Here is a 21,682-nt window from a genome sequence, read left to right as displayed (position 1 = left end):
AAGTAGTAGTAGTAATTCTTTTGAATTCACACACTGCTTGCAATGATTATTTTAGAAGTTTCCTTTTCATTCGTTGTAATGAAAAGAGTGCATATGATCAATGTATGAATGATAGCTGATGGTTTTGAAAGATTTTGACTTTCAATTCCTCTTATGCTTTCTGTCGCCAAACCCAGCAAGAGAGTTCAATATTTACTCTCTCTCTGCATAAATAATATACGTAATTTTTTTTTATAGAAAGAAGTTCGAATGAACCGTTAGCCCTTCTAACTCTGAGAACAACACGCAACATAATCAAAAGAACAATACTAACTAATTATTTATAGGCGCCGGCAATCTTCTTAGGGACAATACAAATAATCAGCCTATTAATATTTGAGTTCAATAAATGTTGTGGAAGCAATACAAAGAGACGGATACAACTTTTGAGACTCGTAGGGTTAACATGTCACAATATGTATGTGATTATAAAAATTAAAATAATTTAGACATGCATTATTAATGAATATTTATATCAAATCCTTGATCAAGTAAAAATTTAAAGATAGAAAGTGTATTTTTATAGTAGTAAAAATTTAAATTAAGAATTGAGTTGGTAACTTGTTATAAATATTGATGCAATAATGTATTATCCGAGTATTAATTAATTAATTATGAGACAAATCTACCGCAGACGCCGCAATTAATTAGTCCCAATTTTCTAGAAATGCTGTTTTTCCAACACGCATAATTTTACTGCTACTGCTAGCAATCCATCCTTGCTCCTCCCTTTTCCTCAATCTCAATCCATTCCCCAAAACCCTAAAACTAAAATCAATTCAATTCAATTCATATTCAATTTACACAAGGAATTGTTAGATTATTAATCACGTGTGTGTGGGGTTCGGGGGAAGGAGGCGGGAACTCTTACGGGGGCCTGGGGAGAGTGATAGCGAGAGCGGTGGAGCTAGAGGGAGGAGGAGGGAAATGCCAAGCGTGGCCGTGAAATTATACAGTGTTTTCTTCAAGTTTATGTTAAAGCATCGGTTGCAGAACCGAACCCAAATCCCCGCCGCGGGAACTTCTTTCGGCGTTACGTCACGTCCCGATGAGGAATCTACTGCAGCTTCAAATCCTCTTTTCACCGACGGCGTTGCCACCAAGGATATACATATAGATCCCACCACCTCTGTTTCTATCAGAATCTTTCTTCCAGAGACCTCTCTTGGATCTCCAGATTCTGATTTAAGGGCACAATCTAAATCTAGGGCTAAGGCTTCGACCCGATTACCCGATTCTCTCTCAGGATCGGATCTACGTAGAAACAGCTATGGGGCTGCTACCACTGATAATGTCGCCGACAATCATAAAAGAAATAGTTTCAATCATAGGAGAAATAGCTACGGAGGCAATGTGGATGATCTTGCTTTGAAATCTGAAAATGGGGTTTATAGAGGATATGCTCCCGCGGGTAAAAATTGCAGGAAGTTGCCGGTGATGTTACAGTTCCATGGTGGGGGATTTGTGAGTGGGAGCAATGATTCGGTTTCGAATGATTTCTTCTGTAGAAGAATTGCAAAGCTTTGTGATGTCATTGTTTTAGCAGTTGGATACAGGTTATCTCCTGAGAATAGATACCCAGCTGCATTTGAGGATGGGCTGAAAGCTCTGCATTGGCTGGCGAAGCAGGCCAATTTGGCTGAATGTAGCAAGTCATTGGGGAACAGACGTGGAGAAGCAGATATGAAAAAATCTGATTCTCACGGGCACATAGCGGATGCCTTTGGAGCATCAATGGCGGAGCCATGGTTGGCTGCTCATGGAGATCCGTCGAGGTTAGTTTGGCCCTATTGTCTTATTCAATACTTGTTGCCTTAGTTTTAGTTTTTGACGTGGAAGCATTAGATGTGATCTTTTTATCTGTTTCAGTAATTGGTTCAATGAGCAATTTTATTTTAGATTTGATCAGAAATGTGGGCACATGTATAGCTGTGAAGAATGAAAAGGTAATATAGCATAATCTAATTTTGAATAATGGGGTGGAATCCATATTATTAGGTTGGACATTGCAAAACTATCCATTCAAAGTAGGTGCAGTGACTAGAAAGGGCCAAGCAATATTTGAGACACAAATGCTTACTTTTGGGCCTCATGGCTAGTGGAATTTCACCTGCCAATTTTCTAGCTTTTTCTTATGATATCATGTGGTTACGAGTTGAATTCCATATTGAAACAAGTGCATTTTGTCTTGTAAATGGGTCATTGTTCTTGTAGTCCTTTGAGCAATATTAGGAGTTATAATGTTAAATAGCTACTCTATCCATTTCCTGGAAGGGAGGGAGTTTTTCCATGTGCTGATTTTCCTGTAATCTACTGATTTTTTTAGGTATGACTGGCAAATTCAGTTTCTGAATATAAGTGTTCTTTTTCTTCTTTTTCTTTTTTTGGGTAAAAATAGAAATGTTTTTGATGCAGGTTTTGGTTGTCTTTCAGTACTTGTTTTGAATGTTTTGGGAACTTTTATCAGTTTGTTTCTCATAAAGATGATTTATTTAAAATTGTTGCATGATTTGATTCTATTGTGTGTTATTTCTAAATCTATGACATTGATGAAGTAAGCTTATCATGGTCCTATTCTTTTGTCATACTATCTTGGATCCTACTATAAATGACCAATTTTTCTCTTGGTTGTCCTAAAATTATAAGTTTAGATTGGATTATGCTTATACTGTATATATTATGTCGAATTTGATGTAACATCTTTTTTGGAAGAATTTGATTATCCAATTTAAGATTTAATGCAACATGTGGCAGTAACCCAAGTATAAACTCATTTAGAACCATTACACAATCCATGTGGGACAATTATACAACTAAACACCTCCTCTCTCATGTAACTGATTTGTTGGTTCAAACATGGACTTGAAAAGTAAAGTCGCTGATCTGTGAAATCAGAAATGTAACGACTAAAAAACATTACTCCCCCGTTTCAATTTGTTTGTCCTACTTTCCATTTTAGTCCGTTTAAAAAAGAATGACTCTTTTCTTTTTGAGCAACTCTTTAGTTTCAATTTTCCACATAGCATGTTTAAGACCACAAGATTAAATGACGTTTTGGTACATTTGGCATATTTTTAATTTAAGACCACAAGATTCAAAAGTTTTCTTTACTTTCTTAAACTCCGTGTCAAGTCAAAATTGGACAAACAAATTGAAACTGAGGGAGTATTAATTGGAGGAATGACCTTTACCAAATGCTGGCTCTATTATCATGTAAAAAAAAATTGAGCATCCAACCTAGAACCCCAAGGCAGTGGGTGGAGTAGCTCAAGACCTTTATAAGCCGCTTGAAATCCCTTAAATTACCCATGCGGGACAACTGTATAACTAAATTCTTTCAAATTGACTTCTTTACTTTCTTTCATTTGAAAATAAAGAGCTTCACTCCAGCTTTCCTACAAAAATGAGCTGTCTCCATGAGTATACCATGAAGTTTACATGTGAGCCAACCCGATAAAGTGAAACGTAAGGATGAATAAACCACAGCATTTTATACGAAAATTCTGCAATCCTTTCACGAAAATGAAATGGTGGAATGATGTTCCCCAACTTGACACACTTCTTTACAAAATTTTCAATATACTATGCATATCATTTTGTTCTTAAGCACACAAGAAAATTGGGTTATTTTTATAGTACCGAGGGGTTAATAATTGATGCTTTTTACAATTTAGGAATAATTGCGTTTTTGATCATTAATTATTAGAAAATCCTAAATTTGGTCATTGTGATATCCGATTGAACATGTTTAACCTCCAATTAATATAGTTGTACCCTTTTGGTACACATTTTGGAGATTTTTAATAAACTTCCTAATATAAAATCATGTGGCCAAGAATTAATTCTCTAGGACAAGGCTCTCAGTTACGTGGTGATTAAGTTCCTTGTGTCACGAAATGAGGAGTATACACTGGTAGATTTGTGTTTGCTTGATGAGTAACTCGTGCTGATGTCATCTGTAGTTGAATGAAGCAGCTTTCTCATGTTCAGGTTTTCTAAAGTTTCTGTACACACCTAAATAATACTCTTTTTTTTTTGAGTCAAACCTAAATAATACTTTCTTGTGCTATTACCATGACAAATTAAATATCCTCCTTTTTGTTTCTGCGTGATAATGTTAAATATAATTATTAACTTTCTATTCTTGTGTGTCTTTTTCTCTCCATATTTTCAAGTAGGTGTGTTCTCCTTGGAGTGAGTTGTGGGGGAAATATAGCTAATTATGTGGCCCGGAAGGCAGTAGAAGCAGGCAACCTTTTGGACCCAGTCAAGGTGGTGGCACAGGTCTTGATGTATCCATTTTTCATTGGCAATGTTCCAACTCATTCTGAGATAAAGCTAGCTAATTCCTATTTCTATGACAAGGCGATGTGCGTACTTGCCTGGAAATTATTTTTACCTGAAGGAGAGTTTGACTTGGATCACCCTGCTGCTAACCCACTCGTCGCTGGGAGAGGAGGACCTCCATTAAAACGAATGCCCCCAACATTGACAATTATAGCAGAGCATGACTGGATGAGAGATCGGGCTATTGCTTATTCAGAGGAACTCCGGAAAGTAAATGTTGATGCTCCTGTTCTTGAATATAAGGATGCTGTTCACGAGTTTGCAACTCTTGACATGCTTCTCAAGACCCCTCAGGCTCAGGCTTGTGCTGAGGATATTGCCATCTGGGTAAAGAAGCACATTTCACTTCGAGGTCATGAGTTCTCATATTGAGTTGGATAGATGGTCTTGTATAGCAGCATCTTTGTGACAAATGCTACTCGCGATTTGAGGTTTACCATATATTCCTTGGGATGTTTCTTTTGTAGTATAGATGTGATTGCCAGAAAATAGGGTTTAGCTGAGTTTTGACTTTTGAGCCACGAATTCCACCTGTACGTGTTATCCTTGTAAACATTTTACCTGTATCAAGAGATTTCTTTCCTTAACAGATAATGGAAGAATGTATTCTGCTTAGTGTTTACGGCTTATATTTTATGGCTGGATTACAGCAATACTTGACTTTAAAGAACTTTTGACAGTACTTTGTATATAAAAGTTCTTCATGAGTCTGTATTGTCAAGGAGATAGTTCTGAAGGCAAGAGTTTTACATTGTCTTTGACCTGTGACAGTTGAGTGATTGTGTCCCAAATTAGTGTTTAAGAATTGGTTTCTGTTGGAGCGAACAAAAGGGCTCGATGTTTCTAATGTTGTCTTTGTCAAATTGCCACATGCGTAACACCTGATTTTGTCATTTTCAATGTCGAATTGATTAACTTCCAAGCAATTAAGTAGGTAAAAAGAACGAAACAAATGAATGTCTGCATTCATTGGGGATAACGCTGCACTAAATTTAGTACACTTCTTTTTTTAAAAAATATATATTTTCTATATTTCGAGAATATTTGAAACCATATTATTTCATTCACCAATTTGGTACGAGAAAAATATTCTCCCATTCATTTTTATTTATTCAGTTTTAAAAATCAAGAAGTAATTTTTATCATTTTTATTTATTTTAATTTTACTATTAAATATTATATTTTTTATTTCTTAAGAAATATGTCAAGTAAAACATGAATCAATAAAGATGAATGAAGGGAGTAATAATTAATGGGGATAGTACTTTTTCCGTTAAACTTTCTTTTAACTAAGAAAAGTGAATTTATCCGATTTATTTTAGTGGCATAAAAATAATTAAGTTTATATTCAATTCTTTAAAAGTGTCGAACAAACTAAATAACAAATATAGATTTTAAATATTTTTTATTTTATTTGAAATTGTTAATTATATATTTTTTGAAATCATGTTCATACTTAAATGTAAGTTTAAAAGCAGAAAATGAATTGAAAAATATGTTATAAACTATTTTTTTTCAAATTAAATTTGATTTACAATTTTAATGGCTAAAGAGAGTAATGACGACACTAAATGAAGTGTAGGACGAAAATGGTAAAACATCAGAAACTAATGATAATGATTTGAAGTGCTAATAATAATGTCTTTAAAATCGCTAGTGTATCTACTCTTTCACAAATGCGTAAATCTCCAAATCGCCGGTAGTTTCTGAAATTATAATCATTCGATTCCTTTCCCTTTCTAATTTGATCTCCACTTCTTTTCTTCCCCTTTCCATTTTTTCCTTTCTGTGTTTTAAATCTTTTTCCTTCTCTCCGGATCTGACAAGATCCTATTGATGAGCTGATCTTGTTGTACATGAAATAAATGGGAGAGTACAATTAAATTCCTTATTGCCTTGAGTTTTATCATAAATCTGATTTCAGACATTGCAAAGTTTATGTTTGTACACTGAGACGTCTCACAACGCCTTTCCTAAAATTGGGCTTCATTCCCTTTTCTGGAAAGGCACAGACTTTCTTGTTTACTTTACATTCTTTCTGTACCTCGTGTTGTCAAGATTATGAAAAATCCAATTCTTGTTGCTACTAGATCTCCAATCAGGTACACCTTTATGGTCCTCCTTTCCAACTAAAGAATGGATTTTTTCTTCATTGCACTATAGGAAGCTTCAGTGCACATATCCTGTTTGTAGATTGTTCCTAAAAGACAAAAAGGCCCAGGACCCAAATTCCATTTTTCACTTTTTTGGGGGTGAAAGATCTATGTACTGAGCGTTACATCTCGTGTAATTTATTAGGTAGGTAATTGAAGGATCAAGATGAAGTGGATGGGTGGTAGCGTGAGCCAAAACATGGAAGGTTGTAAAGCGAAATTCAGAGTGGTTGCGTTGGTTCTACTTGCTATATGCATAGGTCTAGGAGGTCTTTATAGCATGATAAAACCCATATCTAATGGTTGTACCATGACATACATGTATCCTACTTACATCCCTGTACCTACACGGAAGAATGTGTCGTCCACGAAGTACGGATTACATCTATACCATGAAGGATGGAGAAAGATTGATTTCAACGATCATCTTAAAACGCTTAGTGGGGTTCCTGTTCTTTTTATCCCTGGCAATGGTGGAAGCTACAAACAGGCAAGTTTCTTATTTATGTCCGCAAATCTTGAACAGTATTGCCATCATATATCTCTTTAATTGTCTGAAATCTTCCACCTGGGAATGTATCAATGCATTACTAATTCCAATTATATCGAACGAGCATATGTGTGCATTTAGTCATGACAGCTGAGCAGATACAGAATATACGATGTTGATGAATGTTCAGAAAAAGTCTTATATCCTTGAAACTGTTTTTATATTATTTTGGCTCTCTGAAAGCATAACACAAGTTTTTTCTGGTTAATTTATGCTAAAACTATTGTTTACTCCGTGACTGCATGAAATTAAACCGTCAGAGGTGGTAATTAATGAAGTCTAAGTAAATGGTATTTATGTGTGAACCAATTAAGCATTCTTGGTTTCACGGACATTGGTACAAGTAAAAGATTGTAATAGTGGAAAAACCTACAAGTTATGGATCTCCCCTTTTTGTTGGGGCTTTACATCAATCAATTGATTCTAAGGTAAGCACAAAAAGTGCTTAATAGCCAAAATCAACGTGGCGTTTCTGCTTCTAAGCACTTTTGGGTTGACCATTTTTTATACTATTTTAACCAACATGGGTTTTGGTGAAGTGGTGAAGTGGTGAGACTGCTCGAACCCTTAACCAGAGGTCTCTGGTTCGAGCCTCGGGTATGAACAAAATCCTATTGGGAGCGCCCTTTAGTGCGCCATTCGAATTTAGTTGGGACTCCTATGCGGTTTCCGGACACCGGGTGTGAAACCAAAAAAAATAAAAAATTATACTTTTTTTTATTATCAAGTTATTTCTTTTTTTGGGTTGACCTACAATTCGTAATTTATTTGTTATTCTGGAATTATCCTTTCCGAAACAAAGCCCCTAACACGCTCTCTGTTCATTTCCGCCTTTCGTCTTTCTCTCGACTGTGCATACTGCCTAGCCATTTTTCATCTGCCACTCTAGTTATGATAAAATAATTTATAATTATTCAAATAGTCTTATCTAATCAATTTAAAACTTAAAGTGAATTCAGGCATAAATTAATTCGTATTTGAATCAAGTTGGAATTAAGAATCTTGCAATAATCAATTTCTTTCAAGTGTGAACAGATTTAAAGGCATTCAAGTTACTTTAACCGAAAAAGTGTTTGATACCAAACATATCAACGATTTACTATCAGTTTTCAGCACTTCTACCCAAAAATGTTACTGCATATTATACCAACTTTAGCACTTAGAAGTGTTTTTTAACACTTGATACTTATCGGCTACTTTCGATCAACTAAGCCAAACGGGTTCCAAGCCAAGAGCTTTTCAAAGAGTGTATTTTGGAAATCGAGTTGCTTCAATCAGACAACTTGCTTTTTCCTATCCATTTTAGACAAACCTGGTTCGGAACCATCTCTTTTACTAACATATTAAAAAAAAAGTTTACTTGCCGCGACAGCTGTTGATTGATAGACTTATTCTAGAGAAAGTGGTGTGAAGGTTGCACTCGTGCTTTTAGCTAGATATTGTTTATTAACTGCTTGTTATGTGAATATATAAACATTATAATATGTGTGCAAGACATGTTACTGAATTAATTGTTCTTGCTTTTGGCTTTGTTCCTGATGCTTTTCAAATGCTTTAACAGGTGAGATCTGTGGCTGCAGAATCTGATAGGGCTTATCAAGGAGGTCCTCTTGAACGTAGCTTTTACCAAGAAGCCTCTTTAAGTCTCGGAGAGGGAGTAGATTTTGATGTCACCAGCACTCCTTTACCCTTTCAATACACATCCATGCTTGACTGGTTTGCCGTGGATCTTGAAGGTGAACATTCTGCAATGGATGGTAGAATTCTTGAAGAACACACAGATTATGTTGTATATGCCATTCACAGGGTATAGCTTTTCTTACTCAAGTAAAATATCTTATTATTGACATTTGACTTATGCAACATGATGTCAATCTTTATTGCGTGATTCCATAGCTTGTCCAATATAACACAGAGATGAATACATGATGTTTTCCCGTTGAAGGGAGAAGGTAAAAAGTAAAAGATGAAAGTAAAATTTCAAGTTGATTAAATTAATACGGTTCACCTTAAAAAATTCTGTAGACAATAGACTGGACTATTTGATGTTATGACAGTGACATACTTCTAGAACTTTTTAATGGATATCTGCAAGTCTGAGGGTTCTGATAGGTTGATGATGCATGGTTATTTTCCCACACATTAAGAGAGGAAAGATCCAATATTACATGTTTATTCTAACTAGTAAGCATGTATGATGATACTCACATTTTCTAATAAGCAAAGTCTGGAGATCAAGGACATAACTTACTGGGAACACATTAATGAAAATATACCTTTTTTCAGATCCGAAGTGCTGATGCAATATACTTGTTAAGAATAATAAGGGTTTTCTTTAATTTGCGAGTCTATAAGTTATTATTCAAGTTTGCTTCCATTGAGAAAGAGAAACCATTAGTTTTATAGGTTGGTAAATAACTATGTGGCTGGGGAAATTTAGAAAAAAAAAGAGGAGAGGAACTATTATAAGAATCTAGAAATGCCATTTTCAGGAACGGTTGCCAAGGTAAATCTGCATAGAGCATCAACAACAACAACATACCTACTGAAATCTCACAAACAAGGTCGTGAGAAAGCTGTATAAAGCATCAAAAATGAAAATTGAGGGATATATCAATACCTATGAACTTTATACTTTTCCTATCCTTATAGAATAATGACGAGATGATAAGCAATGATAAACATAAACGTTTTAACTTTAGTGACTCTGCCAATGGAAACCCCAATAGCAGCTTATAGATCAAACTTGATTGGAGACCGATAAACAGGTTTGGAAATGTTGTTCAGATGAAAGTTATTTTTTTGGAAAATATTTGTGTCAGGATACCTGACTTGGTTTTATCATCATTTACTGATTTCTTTGCCAGTAATGTAGATTAATCTAGTCTTGGAGAATTTGACATCTCTGGTACTCCAGTATTACAGCAAGTAGGGGTTATGTTACACATAGACCACCAGAGAGTAATGCAAGAAAACAAGAAGAATTTTAAGTGATGGAGAGTTTTATTTGAGTTTATTCTTTTATTTATTCAAAGTTTAAAACTCGCTCATTTTTGCCAACTTTCGGAAAGCGTTCAACATTTTCTACTCTTTTGGATGCAATCTAGACCTTTCATATGCATGGTTAAAAAAAAAGGCCAGCCCAGTGCACAAAGCATCCCATGTTAGCAGGGTTCGGGGATGGGACACACCCCAAGGAGTTTGATGTAAACCTACCCTTTCATATACATGGTTATTGTCATTAAATAAATTCAGTCCCAGGTGAAGGTTGAACACTTACTGTTCTACATTTTATATTCCTCTCTTCTTCCTTCCCACTCCTCTCTTTGTCCCATTTTATGCCATGTAATTTTCATGTCTGTGTTTTTATTTACATCTTCCTGCTCTTAGATTTTGGATCATTATAAAGAGTCCCACGATGCACGAGTTAAGGAAGGTGCGGCTGTGTCTAGGAGTCCTCCGAGAAGTGTGATATTAGTTGGTCATTCCATGGGTGGTTTTGTTGCTAGAGCTGCGATTGTCCACCCACATTTGAGGAAATCTGCTGTTGAAACTGTTCTGACACTTTCTTCTCCACACCAGTAAGTTGCTCTACTCGTGGAAGCTATTATGTGGTTAGACTGATGCTATAAAGTAACAATTCTTTGTGGTGCCTTCCCCAGGTCGCCTCCTCTGGCTCTGCAGCCATCACTTGGTCAGTATTATGCACGAGTAAATTATGCATGGAGGAAAGGATATGAGGTCCAAACTTCTCGATCAGGGCATTATCTGTCTGATCCACCACTCTCTCATGTTGTTGTTGTCTCCATTTCTGGTGGTTATCATGATTACCAGGTACTTGTTCTATTTGCTTTTACGTGTTCAAGGTTGGAAATATGAATTATAGTTGGCAACTACAAATGTAAGCCTTATAACCAGTATCATTTCTTTTCCTGATGATTCCAGTAGGAAACCTCAACTCTCCTCTTCAATCAAAATATCTTCTTGAAGTGAATGATTATTAGTTACTTTTAGAGGAAACTCGATAAACATAATATATTTATGTTCATGGGTTTTACTTAGTAACTGTCATGCTATTTCTGTTGAATGCACTGCTCTATTAGCTAGAAGAGGGAAGTAGCTCTACAACTTATTCTCTATCTTGCATACTGTTATTTCATAATAGATCTTATTCTTTAACTTTAAGTTATCCTTTACCTTTCTCTATATAATTGAATTATACTTATTTCAATAATCAGGCCCTAATATAATGATTTGAAGTATACTTTATTTCAATGGTCAGGCCCTTATATTATGATTTAAGTATTCTTTATTTCAACGAGCCACATTTTATCCCCTACTGCTGTCTGTGTACTTTGTTCTTTGGCTGTCGTTCTTTCCCTTGCCCCATCAGTTCCCTTCATGTCAGCTAACAGCTACGCATTGCTTCACTAAATATTTAATATTAGCTTCTATAACTTTTCATTTTAGGTCCGATCAAATTTACAATCCCTTGATGGTATTGTGCCTCCTACCCATGGCTTTATGATTAGTAGCACAGGCATGAAAAATGTGTGGTTGTCAATGGAGCATCAAGTTATCTTGTGGTGTAATCAGCTCGTTGTCCAAGTAAGTCAATTTTTTCCTGGGAGTCTCCAGTTGAATTTGTAGTCAAATAGCTTTGAGTTTCAATATCAACTTTTTCAGGTATCACATACTCTTCTTAGTCTGATAGACCAGGAGACTGGTCAACCTATATCTGATGTTCGAAAAAGGCTGGCAATCTTCACAAAAATGCTTCACAGTGGGATACCTCCAAATTTTAATTGGTTAAAGCAGCCACAGCTGCCTCATATACCAATTGAAGAAGGAGAAGCTGAATCTGGTATTCTCATCCCCAACAATGTTTAAAGTATACGAAAATGCATTTTCATGCTAAATGTATTCTTGTATATGGCACCAATTTGGTGTTCTAAAAGGTGAATTGTGGTGCAGGATCTCAAGCACACAAAGTATATTCTTGCCCTAATAACATCCATTGGAGTGATGATGCACTTGAAAGAGATTTATACATTGAGACAACCACAGTTACAGTTTTAGCAATGGACGGGAGAAGGCGGTGGTTGGACATTGAGAATTTGGTCAGCTTCCTTTTATGTTTATAAAAAGTTAACAATGTTCATAGCACGCTTGGTTGCTTTGTTGTTCCCCCTCTATTTTCAAGAAACAAATGCTTGCACTCTTCTGCGAAAAAGGTCACAATATTTGAGGGATTCCTTAACTTTGCCCTAAGGACTAAGAGTTTGAATGCCAGCAACCTAGAATGTGTAGTATAAAATAATGCTATTTGTCCAGTTTATAACTTATCTTACAATCTTACTTGCATACTCAGGGGTCTAATGGCAAAAACCATTTTGTTTTTGTCACAAATCTTTCTCCATGTTCCGGTGTACGACTGCACCTTTGGCCCGAGAAAGGAACTTCAGTTTCCACTTTGCCGATTAATAAACGGGTTTTAGAAGTTACATCAAAGATGGTGCAAATTCCATCTGGACCAGCTCCAAGGCAGGTACTTAGTCGTGTGCACTGTCTGCCAAATGTTCTAAAATAAGATGTTATATGAGCTAGTTTGATTATTTTGAAATTTTTTAAAAGGTGCTGCGTTTGCAATAGGTTGAACCAGGCACTCAGACTGAGCAGGCACCTCCTTCTGCTGTATTTTGGCTGCACCCAGAGGATATGCGTGGCTTCAGATATCTGACCATCTCAGTGGCACCTCGCCTGGTACTTGTTAAACAGGATTTTCAAACATGCTTTAGCTTCTGTTTAGTCATGATACCTGGTTTCTTGGGAGTTATTTGTAATAGTTCTATCTGTTAGATGTTATTACCCATTAAATCTTTTATAATAGGAGATAGGACTTTAGTTTCTGTACTTTATCAATAAAAGATAAAAGATCTTCACTTGCTTATGCCATGTTAAGCAACCTAAGATTTCAGCTTCCAATGTTCTCTCCGAATTGCTTTATGTATTTACCTTTCGTCTTCCTCTGCTGAAATGTCTTATTCAGTATCTTCTTTTCCTTTCCTGATCACATTCATACGTCCTGTTTTTCCATCTGTCTACACAGCATGGAATTCTATCCTTACATTAAAAATAGTAAAGAAAGATCTTAAAAGCTTTCTGGTTGTTCTCACTATTTTGAAACAAATTTCTATTGCATTCATTCCGTATGCACACAAATAGAGATAACAGTGATGTATACAAGGTACCTTTCTTTCAGTTCAACTCCTCTATATTCTCCAACTCGTGGTTTCTTCCTTCATTGTTCTTGATGGCATAGATGAGACATTAAACAATATGAAAACAAGTGGCCAGAGCTGTGAAGCCAACCTGCAATGCAATAAGAGATGATCAGTATTCTTTTCAAAGTCTTTGCACATGCAACCCCATCAACATATATCCTTCTTTTCTTTAAATATCTGCCTTTGTAGATAGCATTCGCCATTCAGCGTTGCACACTAAGTGGAAAAAAACTAATTTTTTAGATGCTTGTTGTTCCAAAATTGTTTGCAGACCTCTCTCTTATCTTCTCTTTCTGATAGCTCCATGTAGTAGGATCTTGCTGTGAGCAAAGTTTCTTTTTAAGATGCACGGTCTATAGTCAATGAGCTAGCCTATACGTGATTACATCTTCAGAGAGTCAATGTTGTTGCAGTTCGTATGTTTCCTTCTTCCTGTTTGTTGTTGAGCCCCTGGAATTCATATTTTGTTGTTTTCTGAATTTTAAACCAGTCTTCTAGTTTTAATGATGCTTGTTACATCATTTAGCAAGGTAAAAAGAAACTAGAAGGTTCTGTGTACAGAAACCAAATTTTAATTGGGATCACCACATCGAACAAATATTTGGTGTATAATCTTCTATGAGAGGTTTGACGAAACATTGACTTCAGACCTGTATAGCTCATATGGATTCAAAGATATTTGTTTGAGTAATTGCTTTTCGCTAGAGGTACTCATTGAAATGTTTTTTGTGCATCATTTTTTAATCACTTTCTTGAAAAATGTATTTATGTAAAAAGCCATTCATTATTGTTTTCTGTCTGTGGTCATGACTCATAAGTCATTACTATCCATCTTTATCCTCACTAGTCTATCGATTTCAATATTTTTGACCGACATTTTCTAATTAGGTAGGTAGCGGGGAAGTCACTGCAGAGAGCAGCATATTGAAAATTTGAAATGGATGTAGAGTAAGGGGTTGAGGCTGTTAGGATCTGTGGGGAGGACCATTTCTTTCTCAATGTGTTTTAAATAGAAAATCACACCTTTCCTCTGCCTTTGACGGAAGAGTTGCCGACAGATCCTCATTGCAGTACTTTATATATATTCATGAGCTTTTGTAGTGCCACAGTGCAAATTTGGTCTTGGAATAACATTTCAGATGGAAACTTCTGTTTCTCATTGTGTTGATTGTTAAATGTGGTTAGATCCTGGCTTTTCATCTCATGATGACTTTATGATTTTCAGGCTGTTTCAGGAAGACCTCCACCAGCCACTTCCATGGGAGTTGGGCAATTTTTCAAACCAGAGGATGGGGAAACAGCCTTATCTTCTGGGTCATTGATTCGGTCTATGTTATCTCTAAAGGTTTGTGTTGGGTGGAGAGGGTGAAAAAAAGTTTTGAACTATAACTACCTTTTAATACATTATTTTTGGTTCAAATTTGCAGGAGATGATGTTGATTGAGGATCATCCTCTTGCACTCAATCTGTCTTTCTCTGTTAGCTTGGGTCTCATGCCTGTGACATTGTCTGTCAAAACAACTGGTTGTGGAATAAGAAAGTCAGAGTTCACTGCTGATGAAGCTGGAGAGATGGAAATTGACAGTAAGGGTTTCTCCTATTCAACAAATAAGGCATCTTATACTGTTTCTGTTAATTAGTAAAGCATTTTGTACTATTTTACTTGGTATTGTGTTACTTTCCAGCATCTTCCACCAATCCCTCCAAATTCCATAAATTTTGGTGGTATCGACGTTTGAGGAATTTCTTGGAGGGAATTTGAAGTGTTAGTTCCACATTCCTTTTGCTAAGTAAATGCAATAAGGTTTATGTTTTCTCACCTCCCTTTAACTGCTATTCAATCTGCTCCATCAAAGGGATCTTTAAATAGAAGTAGTTGTATAATAGCAATAACAGGTAAATCACATGTATCATGCACACTTTCAACTTGCCACCTTTGTATGTAATTGAAGGAAACGTAACCAGGTCAAAAGTAATTTTTTTATTTCATTCAGCTGAGTCTTAATCTTACCAAATAAATGTTCCATATATAAGATTGAATGTCTCAGTTTTTGTTATTTATTTATGCTGCTAATGTAAATTCTTCTTTTGGATGTAGGGCTGTGTAAACTTCGCTGTTTCCCTCCTGTAGCACTTGCTTGGGATGTCACATCTGGTCTTCATATTTTCCCTAATCTGTTCTCAGAAACAATTCTTGTGGATTCCTCTCCAGCACTCTGGACTTCCAGCCTAGAGTCAGAAAAGACCAATGTTATGTTGCTGGTATTATAACAGACCCGTTAGTTTCTTGTTCGGTTAGAAAGTTGAAAGACTGCTGCTCTGTTTCTTTACTCTTACATGACTTTGTTTTTCCAACTTATGTGCAGATTGATCCACATTGTTCGTACAAAACAAGTATTGGTGTTAATGTAACTGCTGCAGCTAAAAGATTTTCGCTTTTATATTTCCCACAGGTGAATGCAATTTTAAACCCATCTCATAGCTGGAAGTTTTGTATACCATGCAGTCTGAGACTTTGCTTTTCATGTGTATATTTCTTACATTTCATTCGCAGCTTAAGCATCAAACTGTTATAGGATACTGATGGTGGCATAGAATCTCCCATTTGATTTTGATTCCCAACTATTCAAATATTTCATGTTTAAGAGATTCTTCCATGTTCCATTCAGTTGGGATACATTCTAACATTATACCTCAGAACACTAGTCTTCAGCATTTCACAATTCCTGCTGTCTGAGCTTATATATAACTCCTTATCTGTCCGATTTTTAGTGAATACCTTCATGCGGGACTTACTGATGAAATGTTCTGTAAACCTTTAGCAAGTTCAAGATTTCAGATTTTGGTTGTCAGGTTGTGACATGACCTTTCCGTATCAATCTAATATTTACCTCAGACATCCAGTGATAAATTTAATACTCACAACACTGCAAATCATTTTTGTGGCCTGTCACTCTCAATACAATTTAAAGGCTGAAGGTATAGTATACTTGAAATGACAAGTTTACATACTTTTAATGGCAAACTTGGAAGAGGAAACCCGTACACACTACGAAAAATTGTATCCCTTGTTTCATTCATAATAAAATTTGTTACAGTTATTTTCTTAGTCGAGGCCCAGTTCAGTTGATGTCTAAGCAATCTGCAATCAAGTTGTTACGAATCATGTAAAGCTTCACAGAGTTTAGGATGCCTTTGATATCTCATTCAACAGTGGTTTCTTTCCCGACCTTTTAAGCACTTTGTTGCATTCTAATTCCTTTATGAAGAAAGAATGAAATATGGTATTGTTGTAGGATCGGTTATCAAAAAAAGTATTGTTGTAGGATCCTTCATCAAGCTTCATAGTCAAGCATGTAGCAAAAAATTATTCTCAGTGATTAAATGGTGTATCGAGTCATATATTCCTTTTCTTTGTATAAGTAAAGTTCTATGATCATCCGAAGTCTGTTCCATGCATGTTTCTGGACTTACAACAACTACGCCTCAATTCCAAACAAGTTGGGGTCGGCTATATGAATTCTCAACTATTACATTTAAGTTCAACTCATGTCATCATCATACAAATAAAAACAAATATAAATTTAATACATATAAATAATAGTGATAATAGTAATAATATTAGAAACTCTCTAACAAGAATCTGTTTATCCACTAGTAGATATCACCCATATGGATATTTTTATTCCATTGTGCCCTATCTTTTAGCTAAGTCTGTGTTGTCTTTCGATACAACTTCCTTTGATGTGATTTAAGGTCTAACTCATCCCCTTTTTAACACCATCTCTCACCATGGCTTCACACCTATGGATTGGTGCATCTGTAGGTCGATGCAGGACATGACCAAACCACCTCAAGCGACCTTGTCTTATTTTATCCTCAATCCGTGCTACTTGCACCTTCTGACAAATATGGTCAATTGTAATTTTGTCTAATCATGTATGATCACACATCCATTTTAGCATCCACATCTCTCCAATACTCAACTTGTGGATGTGTTGGACTTTAGTGAACCAACATTTACTACCATATAACATTGCCGGTCTTATAACTGTACTGTAGAACTTACCTCTTACTTTAGTAGGCATCCTTCTAGCACATAACACCCGGTAGCACTTCTCCTCTTCACCATTCAATTTTAATTCAAGAAATTACATCTTTCATCTATCATTGCATAGCCTAAATATCTAAGTTGTTTGTATGTTTCTTGACTGATATATCAAAATATCATCAATGGTTCAATTGTTCTGTGCCCGTTCTTTTGTAGTAAATCAGGTTTATTCTTTTGTTGGATGTCTGCAGTTCTTATAATTGGTGCTGATCTTTTTACCATGCTCCTTTGTGTAGGTATTGCTTCTTTCTTCATTTTCTGATTATTAGGTTCATTGTTATTTGCTGTCATGGACCTGTGCAGATTACTGGTTTTGCAATTGCTGTTGTCTTTTTTGCTTTAATGCGGCAAGCACGGCAATGGGAGCTTGACCTACCCATACCTTCACTCCTTTCAGCAGTGGAATCAAATCTGCGGATGCCATTGCCCTTTCTATGTTTGGCCCTGCTGCCTATCTTATTTGCTCTAGTACTTTCCTGCCTCATTCCTCAACCCCTTCCTGCAGCCATCAGTTTCATCACTGTCTCAACAATCTGTTACTTATCTGCAAATGGAGTGGTGGCTGTGCTGATATCAGCCTCCCAATTGTTATTCTACATTAGTGCATCTTTACATGTATTCATCAAGAAAAGGTTAGTTCCTCTCTCTTGAATATATATACCACATTTATGTTGTTAAAGATTTTCATACAAATGACTGATATCATTTATTAGTCAATTCATGGATCAAAGTTTCATGTGCTGGTGAAATTCAGTCTTAATCTCAAGGGAAATTTCTAGTCCCCCTACTCCCCCCCCACCCACATCGCCCATAAACAATTAAAATACTTCCATTCAAGGAGTGTTGCAGACCTAAAATAAATAAATAAATAAATAATTTTTTGTGACTGCTCTCTAACAGTTTAAGCTTTTTCTTAAGGTAGCCACATAATTTAACAGAAACCTTTATGAATGCAAGAAATTCATTACCAACTGAGCTAACGGTAATATAATCCTTTGCAGGTCGCAAACACGAGGACATAACTTTTCTTCTCTTTTCACTGCCATCCTGTCATACAAGGTTAGTTTAATTGCGACGTTGTAGCTTGCAAAAGCATAAGTTTGTAAAAGGCTGGATTTTGTACATATATTTCAGAATTGAAATTGAATGGAATCTTGCATTCCTTGTCCTCTAATCTTACTAATTGTCAAAATTCCTAAATTTAGTTAAAATTTTGGCCATGTGCTTGTTTTCTTAATATAAGTTTTTCTTATTGAAACAGGTAGTCAGGATCATAAGATTCAATCCATTATTTGTTATGACACTTGTCTCTTTGACCCTAGTTTGCTTCGCTCATCCAGCATTGGGTCTTCTTTTGTTGGTCATTTCTCATGTTGTGTGCTGCCACAATTCCCTGTCCAGGTACATCCCTAGCTAGCACCCTTTCTCCATTTTTCTGTAGTGGTCTTATGCTGTGTATTAATTTGACTGGGTTTTCCAGAAATATAATAACTATTCAGTTGGAGCTGTTGGCAGAACTGAGGGCCATTTCATGACCATTGATATTGTGGCCCTCCTGTCCAGACAAAAGTTTTTCTCCATATCCAATATGTGTGTGATTTCTAACCAAATTCTGACCTATTCAGAACTTTTGAATAGATTAAACATTTGACCACAAGTCATCGAACTCAATAGATAACGGATTAGAAATAATTGCTTCTTCCTTCTGTTTATTTTGAGGGGCAGGGGTTGTGGGAAGAAGTGACATTTCACATTAAAATTGATACTGGAGCAAATGTGATGAGGAAATTGTTCAAAGCTGAAGGCAACCAAACAAAAAGCCATGAAGTGCTAGTTGGCTGGAGTAATAGGTGACTAAGTCAATTACTTTGACCTCTGTTTAGCAAAACTTAATAGAGCTCCCTTCTAGTTTGAGAAATGTCATAGACCTCCACTCGTTAATGATTTAAGTTAGTTGCATTGATTTCTGACATACTTTTACCAAAATAGCCCCCTTTTGTGAGGAATCTTAGGCAACTTCACCTAATTGGGTTGAGAAGAGCAAATAAAAATAAAAATGAATCTCATAGTATTATTCTATATCAAAAATATGAATCTCATAGTATAATTAAGCTAAACTAGTTAAGCTTGAATTCAGCAATTCACTTTCAGTAGTCAAATTTATCCAAATTTCTCTTTTTATCTTCTCATAGGATCTAGGTAAATGCAATAATGTTGGTCACAAAATATTGGACAGAAAGGTTATCATTGCTATCTTGGTAAGGAAAGGTCCTTGTAATTACTTATCTGTAAAAAGGGGGTGAGGTGAAATATAAAAGTAGAGTGGAGATTTATTATATTTCACAAACTAGAGGGTAGGTCCAATAAGTTCCACTAGACCACAGGGGTGGTCTAAGCCCCTGGAAAGAAAAGGATGATGGGAAAACGAATAGAAAGTCATTAGTATGAGACATATTAAAAAAAAATTGGAAAGTGCAAAATTTTATGCTCATCAAAATTCACATTTATTCTACATTTACTTGTTTATTTAGTTTTTGGCTCTGCTAATATTTGATATTTTGTTATAACAAAGGTAGTCTAAAACCAATTCTTCTTGTGTGTAAACAGTTTTTTGATGGCTTCATTTCGCAGCCATACCCAGACTAAGGAGTTAATAGAATCTGAGAACAGAAGTCAGAGTGGATTGGAGCAGTTCATACCCCAGTATGATGGTGAAATCAACACGCATTTCCCTCAGAAGTTGAGTAATTCCAGTAGTCTGGACTCAGTAAAAAGCTATGGTGATACCCAATTGGAGATCTTCAATCATCGGCATGGGTTGCTTGTATTACACTTGCTTGCAACGCTGATGTTTGTCCCTTCACTTATGGCGTGGATTCAGGTATTTCTTTTCTTTCTTTAGGACCATGAGGATTTTACTGCCTTGTGTACGTCTTTTGTCATTTTGGAACCTCGTCACTTTGCACTGATAAATTGATAGAGCAAATGCTCTCAATCTCTCAGTCTTTTTGACAAAGTAATATACACTATTAATGTTTGGGCAAAAAAAGAATTTGTTGATTGCTCGAAATAATTGGAAGTAGCATAACATTTTCTTTTTTGGTGTATGCTTGCACACAGAGAATGGGGATCGGCCAGAGCTTGCCGTGGTTCTTGGATTCTGTACTTTGCATAGGTGTTTTGCTGCATGGTGTATGTGACTCAAAGCCTGAGTTCAACTTCTTCTTATTTCCTTTTCCGGGCATCCAAATATGGGAGATAAACCTGAGCTTTGGCTATCTTCTTTCTGGATACTTTTCCTATATTTGTGGCTTAGCCTTGGCTCCTTACAGAACATTTTATCCCATGGCTGCCATTGGGTTCATATCATGTGCTTTTAGGATCATAGAGAAGAGAAGTAGGGAAAAGGGGGAAATGTACCATCACCGTAGGAAACACTCTCATAAACACTAAAGAAAATACTATCATGTAATTGCCATTAATAGCAATGGTTTTTCACACAGAATCCTCTTTTGTAAGATATTGCCACGTGCAGAATGTTCTGCAAATGTGAGATGTACTAATTGACATGGCTTTGGTGCCTCAATTTTGAAAATTTCTCTTTTTGCTTGATGGATGTGTAATGTGACTTTACCACCTTCATTTGGGAGGAGTAGAAATCTGTTTAGTAACGGAGCTTTCATGTATTTTATCAGCGTATGGCTCAATTATTGTCTCATCTTATTGTGTCTGTAGTTTGATCTGGCTTCGATTCTGTAGTTCACCACCAGCTTTGATGTGTGATTCAATCATCATATTTTGTTGCAAACGTGTTATGGTCCAGAATTTATGAACTTAAAATTCTGGATTCATCTCCCAGTGTGAATGAAACACTAATTCGTCTGAGGATAGCCTCGGATTTAAAAGATTGCTCATGTTTTTTTTTTCTTTTAAGTTAATGCTAAAAATAGACCATGTTAAAAAAGATCTATGCTAAGTTTGAACAACAACTCACTATAATCTCACAAGTGGGTGGTGGGAAGGGTAGTGTGTACACAATTTTACTCCTTATCTTATGAAGATAGAAACATTGTTTTCGATAGACCATTGGTTCAAGTATAGCATATCAAACATTATGAAAAGGGGAAAAAAATCATATGAAAGTAGCCAAACAGAGACGAGAATATAAGCAAAAGCGTACTGGAAAATGAAAAAAAAA

At 35.9% G+C, this 21,682-nt stretch overlaps 2 protein-coding genes across 5 annotated transcripts; both read left to right on the top strand.

The window, feature by feature from the left end:
* The first annotated feature begins 663 nt into the window (after positions 1-663).
* LOC129873771 (probable carboxylesterase 16) lies at positions 664-5,001 on the top strand. 2 transcript variants are annotated; one of them, XM_055948944.1, is made up of 2 exons: positions 664-1,814; positions 4,215-5,001. In XM_055948944.1, exons 1-2 carry the CDS (start codon positions 967-969, stop codon positions 4,756-4,758), a joined length of 1,392 nt encoding a protein of 463 aa, XP_055804919.1. In that variant the 5' UTR covers positions 664-966; the 3' UTR covers positions 4,759-5,001. The 2 variants fall into 2 exon arrangements, with proteins under 2 accessions (XP_055804919.1, XP_055804921.1); XM_055948946.1 differs by having other exon boundaries at positions 666-1,814; positions 4,218-5,001.
* Positions 5,002-6,048: 1,047 nt separating this feature from the next.
* LOC129872064 (uncharacterized) lies at positions 6,049-21,178 on the top strand. Of its 3 annotated transcripts, XM_055946918.1 has the most exons (19): positions 6,049-6,488; positions 6,685-7,029; positions 8,651-8,896; positions 10,480-10,670; positions 10,752-10,923; positions 11,560-11,697; positions 11,776-11,953; positions 12,064-12,209; positions 12,461-12,637; positions 12,742-12,852; positions 14,599-14,718; positions 14,801-14,957; positions 15,472-15,635; positions 15,740-15,826; positions 17,788-18,116; positions 18,486-18,543; positions 18,746-18,885; positions 20,092-20,365; positions 20,605-21,178. In XM_055946918.1, the coding sequence occupies exons 2-19, from the start codon at positions 6,706-6,708 to the stop codon at positions 20,935-20,937; spliced, it is 3,345 nt and encodes a 1,114-aa protein (XP_055802893.1). In that variant the 5' UTR covers positions 6,049-6,488; positions 6,685-6,705; the 3' UTR covers positions 20,938-21,178. The 3 variants fall into 3 exon arrangements, with proteins under 3 accessions (XP_055802893.1, XP_055802894.1, XP_055802892.1); XM_055946919.1 differs by having other exon boundaries at positions 6,049-7,029; positions 20,116-20,365; XM_055946917.1 differs by having other exon boundaries at positions 6,049-7,029.
* Positions 21,179-21,682: the final 504 nt, after the last annotated feature.

The sequence above is a fragment of the Solanum dulcamara genome, chromosome 11 (genome assembly GCF_947179165.1).
Source record: "Solanum dulcamara chromosome 11, daSolDulc1.2, whole genome shotgun sequence".
Taxonomy (NCBI): Eukaryota; Viridiplantae; Streptophyta; class Magnoliopsida; order Solanales; family Solanaceae; genus Solanum; species Solanum dulcamara.
Note: the sequence above shows the minus strand (reverse complement) of the source record. Positions and strands in the feature narration are given on the sequence as shown.